The 18,096-nt window shown below is 38.2% G+C and overlaps 1 protein-coding gene across 1 annotated transcript in view; it reads left to right on the top strand.

Annotated features, from left to right (window-relative positions):
* FRK (fyn related Src family tyrosine kinase) overlaps positions 1-18,096 on the top strand; it is a 106,956-nt gene that overhangs the window by 75,762 nt on the left and 13,098 nt on the right. The window contains exons 3-4 of the mRNA XM_030316196.1: positions 11,338-11,501; positions 13,175-13,343. Of these exons, the coding sequence (XP_030172056.1) occupies positions 11,338-11,501; positions 13,175-13,343 (333 nt within the window). The remainder of the gene's footprint in view (positions 1-11,337; positions 11,502-13,174; positions 13,344-18,096) is intronic.

Genomic DNA, 18,096 nt, shown 5'->3' with positions numbered 1-18,096 from the left:
TTTGATAAATGGCAAAGCTTGAATTTTTGAGGCCAATCATTTATATAAATTTCAGGTATGCTTTATATTTAGCTACCCTTCTACTTCTAATATTTTTATTACTTTGTGGAGAAATGAATTGGACTAATATTGTTGACAGCTCTCTTTGAGTTTTTTTGTTAACCTTTTAATCCATTAATAAGAATTGTTATGAGCCTTGCTCTATATCCTAATAAAACCCTTCTACTTGGTGATGATTATACAGGGCAACTAACATTGTCCCAAGAGTCATGTTCAGTGGGAATGGTAACTTGACACAAGGGTACAAGAATGTGTCGCAGAAACTTCAAAAATTGAAATGGAAGAAAACTTACGTGGCTTTGGGAGGACCTAAATGTACTCTGTATTATATAAAAAAAACTAAAACTACAAGATTTTTGTATATGCAGATGACAGGTTTCTTTTTTCAGTTTTATTGAAGAAAAATTGACAAAACTGTAAGATATTTATTAAAGTGAACAATATGATGATTTGATATACATACACTTTGTGAAAGGATTACTCCCACTGAGTTAATTAATACATCCATCACCTCACATATTTACTTTTTCTGTTTTTGTAAGAGAACGTTGAAGTTCTACTGTCTCAGCAAATTTCAATTACACAATGCAGTGTTATCAATTATACTGACCACGTTATACTTTGGATCCTCACACTTTATTTATCTTATAACTAAAAGTCTGTACCCTTTACCAACCTCTTCCCTATTTCTCCCTGTCCCCCAGTTCCTGGCAACCATTTTTCTCCTCTTTGTTTCTATGAGTTCAACTTTTAAAAAAAAATTCCACATGTTAAGTGTGACCATTCAGTATTTGTCTTTCTCTGTTTGGCTTATTTCACTTAGCACATGGCCTCCAGGTTCATCCATGTTGTTGCAAATGACAGGATTTCCTTCTTTTTTAATGCTGTATACATTTTCTTTATCCATTCATTTGTCAATGCATTTAGGTTGTTTCCATACCTTGTCTATTGTGAATAATGCTGCAGTGAACATTGAGATAATGATTGTGTTTCTTTTGGATATATACCCAGAAGTGGGATTGATGGATCATAGGCTAGTTCTATTTTTAATTTCTTGAGGAAACTCCATAGTGGCTGCACCATTTAACATTCCCACCAACAGTGCACAACACAAGAGTTCTCTTTCTCCATACCCCCCAGTGTTTATTATCTCTTATCTTTTTGATAGTAGCATTCTAACAGGTGAGAGGTGATGTCTCATTGTCATTTTGATCTGTATTTTCCTGATGATTCATGATGCTGAACACCTTTTCTGGTACCTGTTGGCCATTTGTTTGCCTTTTTTTTTTTTAAATAGTTTTTTTTTTTTTAAATGTTTGTTTATTTTTGAGAGAGACAGAGAGACAGAATGCAAGCAAGGGAGGTGCAGAGAGAGAGGGAGACACAGAATCTGAAGCAGGCTCCATGCTCTGAGCTGCCAGCGCAGAGCCTGATGCAGGGCTCGAACTTGTGGACCACGAGATCATGACCTGAGCTAAAGTCAGAGGCTTAACCAACTGAGCCACCCAGGGACCCCTGTTTGTCTTTTTTTTTTTTTTTTTTTTTTGGATAAATGTCTGTGCAGGTCCTTTGCCCATTTTTAAACTGGCTTTGTTTTGTTTTGATGTGGCTTTGTAAGAATTCATTATTCATTCTGAATATGTAGTTTGCAAATATTTTTCCTGTTTTATAGGCTACCTTTTAATTTTGTTATTAATTTCCTTTTCTCTACAGCTTTTTAGTTTGATATAGTCCCACTTGTTTATTTATGCTTTTGTTGCCTTGCTTTTGGTGACAAATCCAAAAAATCATCACCAAGGCTGATGCCAACAAGGCTACCCTGTATGTTTTCATCTAGTTTTATGGTATCTGGTCTTATATTCAAGTCTTTCAGCCATTTTTGAATTAATTTTTGCTATGGTGTAAGGTAGGGGTCCAGTTTCATTCTTTGCATGTGCCTGTTCATTTTCCTAGCATCATTTATTAAAGAGAACTTTCCTCATTGTATATTTTTGGCTTCTTTGTCTGTCATAAGCTAGATGACCATTTCTGCATGGGTTTACTTCTGGGCTCTCTTTTCTGTTTCATGGATCCTTGTGTCTATTTTTATGCAAATGCCATACTGTTTTGATTGCCATAGCCTTGTAGTATAGTTAGAAATCAGGAAGTGTGCTCCAGTGTCCATGGAATGTTCTCCAGAATAGACCATATACTGGGACACAAATCAGCCCTAAGTAAGTACAAAAAGATTGAGATCCTACCGTGCGTATTTTCAGACCACAACGCTATGAAACTCAAAATCAGCCACAAGAAAAAATTTGGAAAGGTAACAAATACTTGGAGATTGAAGAACATCCTACTAAAGGATGAATGGGCTAACCAAGCAGTTAAAGAGGAAATTAAAAAGTATATGGAAGTCAATGAAAATGGTAACATCACAACCCAAAACCTCTGGGATACAGCAAAGGTGGTCATAAGAGGAAAGTATATAGCAATCCAGGCCTTCCTAAAGAAGGAAGAAAGATCTCAGATACACAACCTAACCTTACGCCTTAAGGAGCTGGAAAAAGAACAGCAAATGAAATCCAAAACCAGCAGAAGACAGGAAATAATAAAGATTAGAGCAGAAATTAATGCTATTGAAACCAAAAACAAAACAAAACAAAACAAAAAAACAATAGAACAGATCAATGAAACCAGAAGCTGGTTCTTTGAAAGAATTAACAAAATTGATAAACCCCTAGTCCGTTTGATCAAAAAGAAAAAGTTAAGGACCCAAATAAATAAAATCAAGAATGAAAGAGGAGAGATCACAACCAACACAGCAGAAATACAAACAATAATAAGAGAATGTTATGAGCAATTATATGCCCATAAAATGGGCAATCTGGAAGAAATGGACAAATTCCTAGAAACATATACACTACCAAAACTGAAACAGGAAGAAATAGAAAATTTGAACAGACCCATAACCAGTAAGGAAATCAAATTAGTAATCAACAATCTGCCAAAAAACAGGAGTCCAGGACCAGATGGCTTTCCAGGGGAATTCTACCAAACATTTAAGAAAGCGTTCACACCTATTCTCTCGAAGGTGTTCCAAAAAACAGAAATGGAAGGAAAACTTCCAAACTCTTTCTATGAAGCCAGCATTACCTTGATTCCAAAACCAGACAGAGACCCCACTAAAAAGAACTATAGGGGCGCCTGGTTGGCTCAGTCGGTTAAGCGTCTGACTTCAGCTCAGGTCATGATCTCATGGTTTGTGAGTTTGAGCCCCGCGTCGGGCTCTGTGCTGACAGCTCAGAGCCTGGAGCCTGCCTCGGATTCTGTATCTCCCTCTCTCTCTGCTCCTCCCCTGTTCATGCTCTGGCTCTCTCTCTCTCAAAAACAAATAAACATTAAAAAAAAAAAAAAAAAGGAAAACTATAGACCAATTTCCCTGATGAGCATGGATGCAAAAATCCTCAACAAGATATTAGCCAACCAGCTCCAACAATACATTAAAAAATTATTCACCACGACCAAGTGGGATTTATACCTGGGATGCAGGGCTGGCTCAATATCCGCAAAACAATTAACGTGATTCATCACATCAATAAAAGAAAGGACAAGAACCAAATGATCCTCTCAATACATGCAGAGAAAGCATTTGACAAAATACAGCATCCTTTCTTGGTAAAACCCTCAAGAAAGTAGGGATAGGAGGATCATACCTTGAGATCATAAAAGCCATATATGAACGACCCAATGCTAATATCATCCTCAATGGGGAGAAACTGAGAGCTTTCCCCCTAAGGTCAGGAACAAGACAGGGATGTCCACTCTTGCCACTGTTATTCAACAGAGTATTGGAAGTCTTAGCCTCTGCAATCAGACAACACAAAGAAATAAAAGGCATCCAAATCGGCCAGAAGGAGGTCAAACTTTCACTCTTCAAAGATGACATGATACTCTATATGGAAAACCCAAAAGATTCCACCAAAAAACTGCTAGAACTGATTCATGAATTCAGCAAAGTTGCAGGATATAAAATCAATGCACAGAAATCGGTTGCATTCCTATACACCAACAATGAAGCGACAGAAAGAGAAATCAAGGAATCGATCCCATTTACAGTTGCACCCAAACCCATCAAATACCTAGGAATAAATCTAACCAAAGAGGTGAAAAATCTATATGCTGAAAACTATAGAACGCTTATGAAAGAAATTGAAGAAGACACACAAAAAAATGGAAAAAGGTTCCATGCTCCTGGATAGGAAGAACAAATATTGTTAAAATGTCGATACTACCCAGGGTGCCTGGGTGGCTCACTCAGTTGGTTGGGTGTCCAGCTTTGGCTCAGGTCATGATCTCGTGGTTCGTGGGTTCCAGCCCCATATAGGGCTCAGTGCTGGCAGCTCAGAGCCTGGAGCCTGCTTCAGATTCTGTGTCTCCCTCTCTCTCTGTCCCTTCCCTGCTCATGCTCTGTCTCTCTCTGTCGCAAAAATAAAAGATTTTTAAAAAAATGTCGATACTACCCAAAGCAATCTACATATATTCAATGCAATCCCTATCAAAATAACACCAGCATTCTTCACAGAGCTAGAACAAATAATCCTAAAATTTGTATGGAAACAGAAAAGACCCCGAAAAGCCAAAGCAATCTTGAAAAAGAAAACCAAAGCAGGCGGCATCATAATCCCAGACTTCAAGCTATACTACAAAGCTGTAATCATTAGGACAGTATGGTGCTGGCACAAGAACAGACACTCAGATCAATGGAACAGAATAGAGAACCCAGAAGTGGACCCACAAACGTATGGCCAACTAATCTTTGACAAAGCAGGAAAGAATATCCAATCGAATAAAGACAGTCTCTTCAGCAAGTGGTGCTGGCAAAACTGGACAGTGACATGCAGAAGAATGAACCTGGGCCACTTTCTTACACCAGACACAAAAATAAACTCAAAATGGATGAAAGAAGCCATCGAAATCCTCGAGGAGAAAGCAGGCAAAAACCTCTTTGATCTTGGCCACAGCAAATTCTTACTCAACACGTCTCCGAAGGCAAGGGAAACAAAAGCAAAAATGAACTACTATTTTACTCATCAAAATAAAAAGCTTCTGCACAGCGAGGGAAACAATCAGCAAAACTAAAAGGTGACCGACAGAATGGGAGAAGATATTTGCAAATGACATATCAGATTAAGGGTTAGTATCCAAAATCTATAAAGAATTTATCAAACTCAACACCCAAAAAACAAATAATCCAGTGAAGAAATGGGCAAAAGACACGAATAGACACTTCTCCAAAAAAGACATCCAGGTGGCCAACTGACACATGAAAAAATGCTTAACTTCACTCATCATCAGGGAAATACAAATCAAAACCATAATGAGATACCACCTTACACCTGTCAGAATGGCTAACATTAACAACTCAAGCAACAACAGATGTTGGTGAGAATGCGGAGAAAGAGGATCTCTTTTGCATTGTTGGTGGGAATCCAAACTGGTGCAGCCACTCTGGAAAACAGTATGGAGGTTCTTCAAAAAATTAGAAATAGAACTACCCTACGGCCCAGCAATTGTACTACTAGGCATTTATCCAAGGAATACAGGTGTGCTGTTTCGAAGGGACACATGCACCCCCATGTTTATAGCAGCACTGTCAACAAAAGCCAAAGTATGCAAAGAGCCCAAATGTCCATCGATAGATGAATGGATAAAGAAGAAGTGGTATATATATACAATGGAGTATTAGTCGGCAATCAAAAAGAATGAAATCTTGCCATTTGCAACTATGTGGATGGAACTGGAGGGTATTATGCTAAGTGAAATTAGTCAGTCAGAGAAAGACAAAAATCATTTGACTTCACTCATATGAGGACTTTAAGAGACAAAACAGATTAACATAAGGGAAGGGAAACAAAAATAATATAAAAACAGGGAGGGGAACAAAACTGAAGAGACTCATAAATATGGAGAACAAACTGAGGGTTACTGGAGGGGTTGTGGGAGGGCTAAATGGGCTAAATGTGTAAGGGGCACTAAGGAATCTACTCCTGAAATCATTGTTGCACTATATGCTAACTAACTTGGATGTAAATTTTAAAAAATAAAAAATAAAATAAAATAAAAAAGAATGTTATATTAAAAAAAAAGAAATCAGGAAGTGTGATGAGTCCAGCTTTGTTCTTTCTCAATTGCTTCGGCTATTCAGGGTCTTTTATGGTTCCCTACAAATTTTAGGATTGTGTGTTCTATTTCTGAAAAATGCAGCTGGAATTTTGATAGGGATTGCATTGAATCTGTGGAAGACTTTGGGTGGTATGGACATTTTAATAGTATTAATTCTTCCAATCCATGAGCATGGAATATCCTTCCACTTATGTGTATGTTCAAATTTCGTCATCAATATTTTATAGTTTTTGGAGTACAGACCTTTCACCTTCTTGGTTAAATTTATTTCTAAGTAGTTTATTCTTGCTGATGCCGTTGTAAATGGGATTTTTATTTTATGTTATTTATTTATTAACATTTATTTATTGTTGAGAGACAGAGAGAAACAGAGTGCAAGCGGGGAAGGGGCAGAGAGAGAGGGACACAGAATCCAAAGCAGGCTCCAGGCTCTGAGCTGTCAGCACAGAGTCCAAAGCGGGGCTCGAACCCATGAACTGTGAGATCATGGACCTGAGCTGAAGTTGGACACTTAACCAAGTGAACTACCGAGGTGCCCCAAGGGATTTTTATTTTAATTTCTCTTTTTGATAGTTTATTATCAGTGTATCGAAAAACAACAGGTTTTTTTTATATTGACTTGTATTTTGCAACTGTACTATAGTTGTTCATTAGTTCTAACAATTTTTTGGTGGAGTCTTTAGATTTGTTATACGTAATACTAACATAACAGATGACATGATTTTATGGTCATGAACTGGATGTGTCTTATTTGACAACTAGATCTACTATCTGAAACTCTCCAGTTATAAGGAATCTTAGAATCACAAGTCCCCATGTTTGAATCCTGGCAATATCACTACTTGCTTTTACGAGTTACAAAACAGGCCTATTAATGTCTACCTTGTATGGCTATTATGAGGATAAAAAGAGATAATGTACTATAGTGCTTAGCATAGAATTTGGTTCAATGAGTGTGAGTATTACAGAATGTTAGATGGAATTTTTGACTATAGCTGTGAAGATACAATGGAAGTAAAATCCAATGCCAAATCATCGTACCCAGAGTTTACCAGGAAATTGGTCAAAGACAGGTATTGCAGCTCTTGGATCCTTCAGCTTGTTAGTGATCTTAAAAGGGTGCTAATAGTAAGAGGGAGGAATGCTTTGATCAAGGCATTTTGCTTTTGGAAAAAGGTGTGAGTCCCTCTGATCTTCCCAGGGAGATGAGTGGAACCCCAAACCTAGTGAGAAGTCCACTGTGAGAGTTTATTCTCTGCTCTCTCCAGTTGGTCAGATGCAACACTCGAGCCTGACTCCAATGGCTGAGTAGGCTAAAGCAGCCTGTAGCAGTAGGATGGAGGTGCCACATGGCATCAGTCAGTCCCCAGCAACTGTCGGGGTAAAGGATGTGTGAGTGTTATCTTAGACCATAAGTGGACCTTGTCCATGAGCAAAAGTGCCAGGGAGCTGTAGATAAATCGTCTGGAGGAGTTTTGGGTTCTGCTCAAGAGGACTTCTGCCAGAAAATGAGGGGGGACCTGTAAGCACTGGAGTGGAGGGTAAACTGCTAAAGAAACAGAAGCTGAAAAGCAATTAGGGCAGAGGTGGCCTAGCAGACACCTGCATCTTAGGAGGGAGGGGGCTACAGAAGTGTTCTTGACAGAAGAATCAGCTTGAACGTCTGCCAGGCTGAGGGTTGAAGCTGATTTAGACTCTGCCAGTCCAATAAGAACTTCCTCATTCTTTATCTCCTCCTCTCTATGCTCTTACCCTAGATACTCAAATCCTGGCTGGCAAGGCCATGAGGAAAGAACACCTCTAGGCAGAGAAAGAAAGACAGCCACCCACACCTACCTTTCCCACTGCTGCCTTTCAGCCTGATGTACACCTGAACAGACAGATTAGCTATTAAACTGAATAGCAGAGTGTTTTGATTAATATCTTGGACTGGGCAATCTAAGCTTGAGTTGAGACTGCATTTGTGATTTTAAGTGAAAGCTGAACCTATAATTAAGTGTGATCAGAAAAGCTCTGTTGGAGCTTTCATCTAGGTGCAGGGAACTGTCTTTCTTATTCAATATTATTCAAAAAGCATTGAACAAAAGATGTTATTACATTATTAGTTGTGCTTGTGTGGTGTGTTGGTTACATTATTAGTATTGTTGATGTAATAGAAAGGCTACCTTCAAATTCAGCATCACGCACTCAAAAAAATTTTCATTTATGTTTGATATTCCTCTGTATTTTTCTGGCTTATAACCTATATTCTTATATCAAAAATTAACTCAGTTATTTAGGAGGACATTTTGTAACCAGGTTTTTCACAATGCTTATCAGAAAGTTATTTTGCTTAAAATTAGTGTTCTTTGAATACTTTACTGAGAAAATTTGATATCCAAAATGAGAATTAGGTAGCATTTACCTTAAAAACTTTCTAGACTGAAATAATTCAGCATGTGCCATGATGTAGCACTTTAGGGACTTGATGTTCTATTTGTCCATGAACTAGAGCAAATAACCATTAAAAAATTCTTTAAAAAATTTTTTTGTGTTTATTCATTTTTGAGAGAGAGAGAGAGAGAGCAAGAGAGCGCATGAGTGGGGGAGGAGCAGAAAGAGAGGAAGACAATCTGAAGCAAGCTCCAGGCTCTGGGCTGTCAGCACAGAGCCCGATGTGGGGCTTGAACTCACGAACTGTGAGATCATGACCTGAGCCAAAGTCAGACACTTAACCGACTGAGCCACCCAGGTGCCCCTAAAAAATTCTTTTAAATCGATGTATGACATGTGTAATAAAAATACACAATTTATAAAAGTTTGGTTTGATGAGCATTTATGAGGTGAACACATGCATGTAAACCAGCATCCAGTCAAGAAAGAGAATCTTACCAACATTCCAGTCTGACTCCTAATATCAATAATTTTGCTAGTTTTTAAATAAGGGAACTATATTTTTGTGTTTGTGAGATTCATTCACATAGATGCGTGTATTTATGGTTTGTTTATTTACAAATCTGCATAGGATTCCCTAGACAAACATAAAATAATTTATTAGTCTATTCTATGGTTGATGGACATTTGGATTGTTTCCAGGTTTAGACTCTTACAAATAATACTGCTAAAAGCATTCTTATACATGTGTTTTGGTGTATATATTGTACATTTTGTTGGTTATATGTTGGAGTGGAATTACTAAACTATAGGTATGACTGTGTTCAGTTTTAGTAGAGCATGACGGTTTTCTAAAGTGATTGTAAAAATTACACTTCTATCATCTGTGTGTGAGAGTTCCATTTACTCTACCTCCTTGGCAACGTGTGATATTGTCTGTTTTTTATTTGAGCTATTGTGATGTGCGCCAATTCTCTTGTGAGGAAAACTTTGCCCTAGTCATTGGCATGCCCTCAGTAAACTTCCAAACTAGAATTGAGCTGTTTTCTTAGTCTTCTTTTCTTTCAAGAGAGCATTGCTCTAGCAAGACCCATTATTAAAGTATAATTTTTTTTTTTTAATTTTTTTTTTCAACGTTTATTTATTTTTGGGACAGAGAGAGACAGAGCATGAACGGGGGAGGGACAGAGAGAGAGGGAGACACAGAATCGGAAACAGGCTCCAGGCTCTGAGCCATCAGCCCAGAGCCCGACGCGGGGCTCGAACTCACGGACCGCGAGATCGTGACCTGGCTGAAGTCGGACGCTTAACCGACTGCGCCACCCAGGCGCCCCTAAAGTATAATTTTTATATTTAGCAAGGAATTAAGAATATCTGTATCCTGGTAAATGCTGCTCAATACTTACCAATAACTTGGCTAAGTGAAAGAATAGCTTATGAAATGTATTAGTCAATATTTTTGAATGCAAGTGCAAAAACTAGTTTAAGTAAAAAAGTTTTAAGTAAAGTTTAAGTAAAAAAGTTACTAGTTTAAGTAAAAAAGGTGACTGATTCTTCAAGCTGAAAAGCCAGTGTGATTGGCTCCAGGGTCTAAGCTTCACTTTCCATATCAAGGAAAGAACTTCCCAGGCAAAGCTTTCTCCCTGCCTAGGGCAAGATTTTGCCTGTAGGTCCAATCTCCTAGCAGTTAAACAGAAACAAAACCAAAACAACAATCATAACAACTGCTTTCTGTTTTCCTGCAGCTCTGTAGCACAAGTCCTGGAATTGAGTCTTCTTGGCTCTGATTGTGCATTCCTTGGCTCAGGGTTGGCAATGATAATCTCTGGACCACATGCTCTCAGAGGAGCAATGATTCTCTGAAAAAAATTGGGGTGCTATTACAAGAAGAAGGGAGAATTGTTGGTGGCAGGCAAAAGCAAGAAATCTGCTATAGTCAGATGATTTGAAAAAGGGTATGCAATCCGTTCATTCCACTGGCTGTTACGAGATCAAGCAATAGTGCTGGGATGTTGTATACATGGATTGCATTATTTTGGGCCCTGTAGAATAGCGTTTATTGAACTGTGCTTGGACATTCTGTTATCACCCTGCATTAAGAGACAGAATAATAAGCGGACCTGCAGAATTCCTGATGTTATTGTCGGATAGTCCTGAGGACACCGTTTTATTCTATTTCAGTGTCCCCTTCATAGGATCTCATGGGAGAAAATTCTCCCTGGTCTCTGTGCCAGGAAGAGTTGAACTATTTTTAAACAACTTTTGTGATTTTATCTTATGAACGCTGTGATTTCTGAAACTGATAATATTTCCCTCTTTGCATTGCCAGAATGATAGAGTCAAATTTTTTTTTATAAGTGGGACTTGAACTCACGACCTCAAGATCAGGAAACACATGCTCTACTGACCGAGTCAGGCAGGAACCCGTAGAATGATAGAGTCAATTTTATGGCTTGTTTTAATCAAGTTCAATAGGCCTCAAAGCCTAGATTTTTAGTGGTGACCTCACTCTGTTATTTTTATCTTCTATTTCCTTTAATGTGGTTTCCCATTTCTTTTCCCTTTTTATTTTGCTATATATCCTTTATAAACTTTCTGAAGTCTTTTCTGAAACAAAGTTGAGAAATGAACAGAATTTATGAAAATTTTATTCCATGCATTGAAACTATCACCACAAAATAAGTAGATTTGCTTGGTTTTGGCAAGAAGTATGTTAATAGGACTTATTTTGGGTTCCAGTTTTAGATGAAGGGATTGTGAAACACTACAGGATCAGAAGACTGGATGAAGGGGGGTTTTTCCTTACCCAGAGAAGAATCTTTTCAACACTGAATGAATTTGTGGGCCATTACACCAAGACAAGGGATGGCCTGTGTGTCCAGCTGGGAAAACCATGCTTAAAGGTAAAATGCTTTCAAGCTGTGTTGATTTTGAGGTTAACTCTTTCCCTTCAGATACTGGAGTATTAGTCATGTGATATGTCTGTTCAGGAAAAAAAAAAAACTCATTTGATTACCTATGGCATGGATAGAGAAACCATGGCCTATGAGCCAATACTGTCCCACACTTACATTTTGAATATTAAGTTTTATTGGAACATAAGCATGCTTATTTATTTAAAAATTCCCTTTGATTTTTCTCTGTATGAACAGCATTTAATAGTGGCAACAGAAACCTTATGGCCCACAAAGACCTAAATATTTACTATCTCATTCTTTTCAGAAAAAGTTTGCCAACTCCTGACCTTAGGCACTCATTGAAGCCAGAAAATATTCATCCTTTGCTCCAAGAAATTAATCTGGTATCTTGACACTGGAGCACTTACTCATATGGCTGGAGGGAAAAAAAAGTGCTGGAATATAATTCTTATTTAGCTCTGTATTCAAGGATATCAATATGAAATTGCTAGGCTCATTATCTGGCTGAAATATCTATACAGAAATATCATTTAAGTAACTGTTATAATAGTTTGGCCAGGCCAAACAACATTTATAGAGTTTATTAAATCTATCAGTATTCAATTGTTGCATGTTTTACCTAGGTTGATTTAAAGTTATGTAGTGGACTTACATGGTAGTGGGGCAAAACCTCAGCTCCTCGTCTTGAGTTCAGGTCTCATGTACTGTCCATGGGACAGCCAGCCCTATGGTTTATGCCTGGATGACCACTGAAAGCTTCCTGGTGATGCCTGACCAAAATATTATGGACAATTAGAAGCTGAAGACTTTTGTCCAATATGTAGGGAATTCATTGACTTAAATCCTGCCCAGTGAACATGCAACTTTGGTGTAAGTATTATATGTTGGATGGAATAGGTATGAATGACCCCACAAGAATGGTTAAGCTCATGCTAAGAATAGCTTACCTGTGGCTTAGAAAATACTCTGTTTAACCAATATTGTTGAAAAGTGTTCACTAAGAAGCATAAATGATCTTCTGTGTACTCAAAATGCTAATGACTTGGCGGAGGGGCTAAGAATTTCCTCTGGTAGATAGTAAACTAGATTATGAACTCTCGGAGGGCAGGGGTCTTGCCTACTTTGTTTACAGAATGGCACTTTGTTGGTGCTTGAAAAATTATTATTTATTAAATGAACAAGTACATGAATGAATGAACAAATAAATAAATAAATTCAAAATAAGATGAAAAATTTAATTATGCAAAAATATATGATACATATAGTAAACGCTATAGGCCAAAGAATTTGGGAAGTAATTGTGGATGAGGTGGAACTTCAAATGGGTCTTAACATTGGGAGATTTAGCTTGGCAGAGGAAGGCAAAGAGGCAGAGGAAGACCATGCCAGACCCAGGCAGGGATGGCATTGGGTGTGGGGTGGGGCAGATGGACAGCAAGGTGCCTCATGTAGCAAGATTTAGGGAGGAGATCAGCTCAAAGAGGTAATGATACAGATTCTGCCATAATTGCTTTCCATTTTAAAGTAATTAGAATAAAATTTACAATATTTTGGTTTTAAAAATGGTTTCTCTTTTTAAAAGTACCTAGGCTATTATTTTCAACCAAAAAATTGTTAAATCTTTTTCTTATAGTTTTTCTAATTATTCTGTGAAACAGGTACAAGTACCAGCGCCTTTTGATTTGTCTTACAAAACCGTGGACCAGTGGGAGATAGACCGCAACTCCATACAGCTTCTGAAGCGATTAGGATCTGGTCAGTTTGGTGAAGTATGGGAAGGCCTATGGAACAACACCACTCCAGTAGCAGTAAAAACATTGAAACCAGGTATGAGAATGAGAATGTCAAAGGTTAAATGGCATATGTTAATTAAAAAAATTATTTTGAAGTTTATTCATTTTGAGAGAGACAGAGACAGTGTGAGTGGGGGAGAGAGAATCCCAAGCAGGCTCTGTGCTAACAGCACAGAGCCTGATGTGAGGTTCGAACTCACAAACTGTGAGATCATGACCTGAGCTGAAACCAAGAGTCAGATGCTTAACCGACTAAGCTACCCAGATGCCCCAGCATTTGTTAATTTTTATAAGCTCAACTTGCCACTGTAAATGTCTGCAAGGTCACAGGACAGCCAATGCAGGCACCAAGCAAGTACAGTAATCATGTTTTCTGGCCCAGGTGACCATAAAGGATAACATGCTTCAGATTCTAAAGGCAAGAGCATGTGCCTGGAATCAGCTAAGTCTTAAAATATCCCCAATGCAAGATTTCAACCAGGCATCTCTTCTCTGGAGTTAGGATTGTCCCTCTCCACATTTTTTCCTAGCCTTCGTTAAAAATGCTAACTTTAGGGGTGCCTGAGTGCCTCAGTCGCTTAAGTGTCCAACTCTTGATTTTAGCTCAGGTCATGATCTCACGGTTCTTGAGCCCCACATCGGGCTTTCTCGAGCCCCACATCGGGCTTCATGCTGACAGTGCAGAACCTGCTTAAAATTCTCTCTCCCTCTCTCTCTGCCCCTCCCCCACATATACACGTGTTTCTCTCTCTCTCTCTCTCTTAAAATAAATAAAATAAACTCTTAAAAAGGTGACTTTACTGGAAGTACTTAAAACAATACTTAAATCAATAGAACCTTGGAGATCTTCAGGGAGAAACAATTTTATTAAATACTAATTGTTTATGGTTAAAAGGTAAAACGGTCCATCTAAAAGACCTCATATTTGGAAATGTAGGAACTATTTTTTCTTCCATCTTCCTTTTTCCTATCATGGAAATTAAAAGTGGGTGTACTAAAATAATATTTATTCAGGCAGGCATTATCTCTTCCATTTTAAAAGTGAGATAAGAAAATTTAAAAAGATTAAGTAACTTTCCTGAAATGTACTAGTCATATGATCTTGAGTAAGTTTTAAACTACTCTGTGCCTCAGTTCTATCATTTGCAAAAAAGAGATACTAATAAGGCCAACCCAGCAGGATTATTACGAAGATTAAACTGGGTCATTAGTGGAAATGCTTTGAATAATGTCTGGTTCATAGTAAGTGACCAAGAAAAACTGTTTTTATTTTAATTATTATTATTACTGTTATTATTATTATTATAAGGTCAGTAAATGGAAGAGCTAGGATCTGAACTCACATCTATCACTATTGCATCACACCCCAGGGGAGACAGTCTATGAAAGTACAGCGTTACTGTAGTCGCCTCATATCTACATCTAATAACATAGGTAAGAATAATAACTAGAGGCTAGAAATTAGTTCTCTAGGGGACCTTCATTCTTTACTTAACCAGAATTCTTAAGGGTTTTGAAAGCCTCCTGATGGCAGAACTTGAGCACCTGGGTGCTGCTGGATAGCACCATTCCTTTGGTGACATCATATCTTTGTGAAACTGGGTTTTTGGTGGTGACTGGGATCACATTCAAGAGCCACACAAAAATTTCTCTGTATTACTTTTTTAAATGGGTATTAAGTTGTTAGAACACAAATACTTTTAAAGTTGCTTTGATTTAACCAAATAATCAATAGAACTCTTAGGTATTCATTTTGGCTTAAGGGCATATCATGAAAAAAGTTACTGAGACAATGAGGATGCCATGAACCAAGAAAGTCTGGGCCCCTCTGGTGTTATAGTAAGAGCATAAAGTTTAGTATAAAATAGAACTGAGTTCAACCTTGCCTCTGCCCTCTGGGACACTGGACAATGTATTAATCTTTTGAATCTCCTCATCTGGAAGTGGGGATTATAATAGTTCCTACTTCATAGAGTTTTATGAGGACAAATTGAGTCAACGTACATAAAATATATGCAGTGAGTTCTTAATAAATGTTAGCTTCAATGGGGATGCTGCAGATGTCCACGGAAGTGCAGATTCGCTAGTGCAGGACGTCTGTCAGGCATTTACACCTGCCTCATGAAGTGATGGAGAAGCACTTTGAAGTGGCTGATGCTGTGTGAGCACTCCAGGTGAGAATGATCTATTCCAGCACCCGAGATTTTCACAATCACTGCATATATATTATTTTGAATCGTAATCTCGTTGACACTTGAGCCTAAACTTTATTGTTCAATCTAATCATTCTTTTCTCAAAACGAAGTAGCTAGCTATTCATCCTAACACTGCTCTCCAAGGAAGGCCTTCTGGAGGTCAAAAAAGAACAAAAAAAAAAAAAAAATCACTTTTCTTATATTAAAAAAAAGCGCCACGATAGTTTTCTCTCCAACAGGAATAATTATTATTGATTTACAGTGTAATAGCAGCAAACAGCTTTGGTGATTGGTTAAATGTCTTCACTTCACTGGGGCCATTAATCAATCTTAGCAGCTATTTATTGCTTAGCAGACTACCACGCAATAAAGACGAGCCTGAAATCAACTCCCATAGTAGCTTTGACAGGCAAAAATTAATATTTAATGCTGCATTACTAGCTGACTTGAAATTGGGTCTCTGCTGTGTAGCTGGTCAGCTGCAACCAGTGTAGCCATGGAGTGCTCTAAGCAGCCTTCACCTGCAGAGGCTCCTGATGTACCGTGGTTTTTCAGGTCTTGTGGGTAGTCTGATTTGCCAATGATTCGAGTGTCCTGCATTTCACAAATCTGATGGCTACCAAAGCATTAGAGTAGAAACATATTGTGTATATAAATTGCCTGAATGGTGACTATTATCACTGGAAACTTAATGAATCAGATTATGTTGAGGGTGTGGTGGGAAGAATCCCACTATATCCATATTTGACCATAGGCCAAACTAAATTTAACAAGAAGAAAGTCCTTCATTATGGTTTGGGTGCCTCTTTTATTCTCAGCTCCATTTTGCCACTATGACTCGAAATTTTAATCCTCTTTGATTATGTAGATAATTCCAATTCCAATGGTAGGGATGGAATTGAGGAAGTACAGAAGATCATGATGGAAATGAGAATAGGTCATTTTTCTCTATTTTTCCTCAGTAAGTCCTTGCCCCTTCCTCTCCTCAGTCTGTGAAAAAAATACAGTTGGGGGCGCCTGGGTGGCGCAGTCGGTTAAGCGTCCGACTTCAGCCAGGTCACGATCTCGCGGTCCGTGAGTTCGAGCCCCGCGTCGGGCTCTGGGCTGATGGCTCAGAGCCTGGAGCCTGTTTCCGGTTCTGTGTCTCCCTCTCTCTCTGCCCCTCCCCCATTCATGCTCTGTCTCTCTCTGTCCCAAAAATAAATAAACGTTGAAAAAAAAATTAAAAAAAAAAATACAGTTGATCTGTTTGGTTTTTCCTAGAATATGCTTATTAATAATAATACAAATAATGGCCTACAGTCATTGAACATATATGTTCCTGTTATTGCAATTTCCTGATAATGATATTATGGTATCAGTAGGGTTATTAGCCATGTTATACAGATGAAGAAGTGAAGTTTGGAGATGTTTGGTAACTCGCTGAAGATTACCCAGTGAGCTAGGATTTGACCAGAATCTGGAGTTTAATCAAGCCTGTGTTCTGAACTTCTAGACTCTCAAGGGAATACCAAAGGCTAGACTGCCTAAATGGTTTATGTGAAATGATCTGCAAGTCACATGGAACTCGTCTTGACTTCATATTAATAAATAAGTCAGACTGCTATTTTAGAATGTCAAAGCTTATCCATGCCTGGGTTCAAATATCAGTTGTGAAGTCTTCATCATGAGATACTGATGAATGGGACAGTCTCTTTGAGCATCAGTGGAAATGATATTTGCACTATCCATAGTGAATATTGAGATATGAAATGACAGTATTCCTTCAATTACAGCAATGCCTCTGATACATCATATCTTTAAAAATAATGAAAGATTTTTGAAAATTACCGGTAAAGTGTAAACTCCAGGTATCCTTCCTCTTCTTAGATTTTGTTATTAACTACGTGGCACTTTGCAAGGTAAGAGTTGAACCATTAAAATACAATGTAATTGTAGGTGAGTCTTCAAAATAGGTCCCAATACTTCTCCCTTATCATTTGGTTAATCTGTTAAGAGTCTGACTTATGGAAGTATTAACATAGGAGAAAATGTTGAAGATCAATTTCAAGTTAGACATAAAAGACTAGTGCAAAAAGACACTCAGTTTTGGGTGTAGCCCCCGAATATTTTCTGTTTGGCCTATACCATATGTCCCTACAGAGTTAAGGACATAAATATGGCAGAATGTCATGGCTTCAGGATTGTTATCCAGCTGTTCCCACAGTGGGTACCAAGGACAGGGCAGCTATCAGTCTTCCCTGGATCCTGGACCAAAAAGCTCTGGCTGCAGTAATTAAACATTCAGTGTCCTCCAGCATTCATGTTAACAGAATGCCTTCTTTTCGTGCTCTTAATTTGCTTGCCTTGTTTTATCAGTTAGACTGCCAGTCTCTCCTTTTTCCTTCATTTCTCATATGGACCTGAATCAACCTCTCCTCACCTACAGGTCATAACACATAAATTACACACCCTTGATGCACCAACACATCAGTTATTAGGTTGCCCTGGGTGGACTGATTCTCTTCTTTGATAAATCTGAAGATTTGTGACACCAATGCTCTTATTTTACTGAGAAGCAGGAAGCAATCTTGGTGATTCCCACCAGACTGC

This window comes from Lynx canadensis, chromosome B2, assembly GCF_007474595.2.
Source record: "Lynx canadensis isolate LIC74 chromosome B2, mLynCan4.pri.v2, whole genome shotgun sequence".
Taxonomy (NCBI): domain Eukaryota; kingdom Metazoa; phylum Chordata; class Mammalia; order Carnivora; family Felidae; genus Lynx; species Lynx canadensis.
This window is presented reverse-complemented; position numbering and strand designations above follow the sequence as displayed.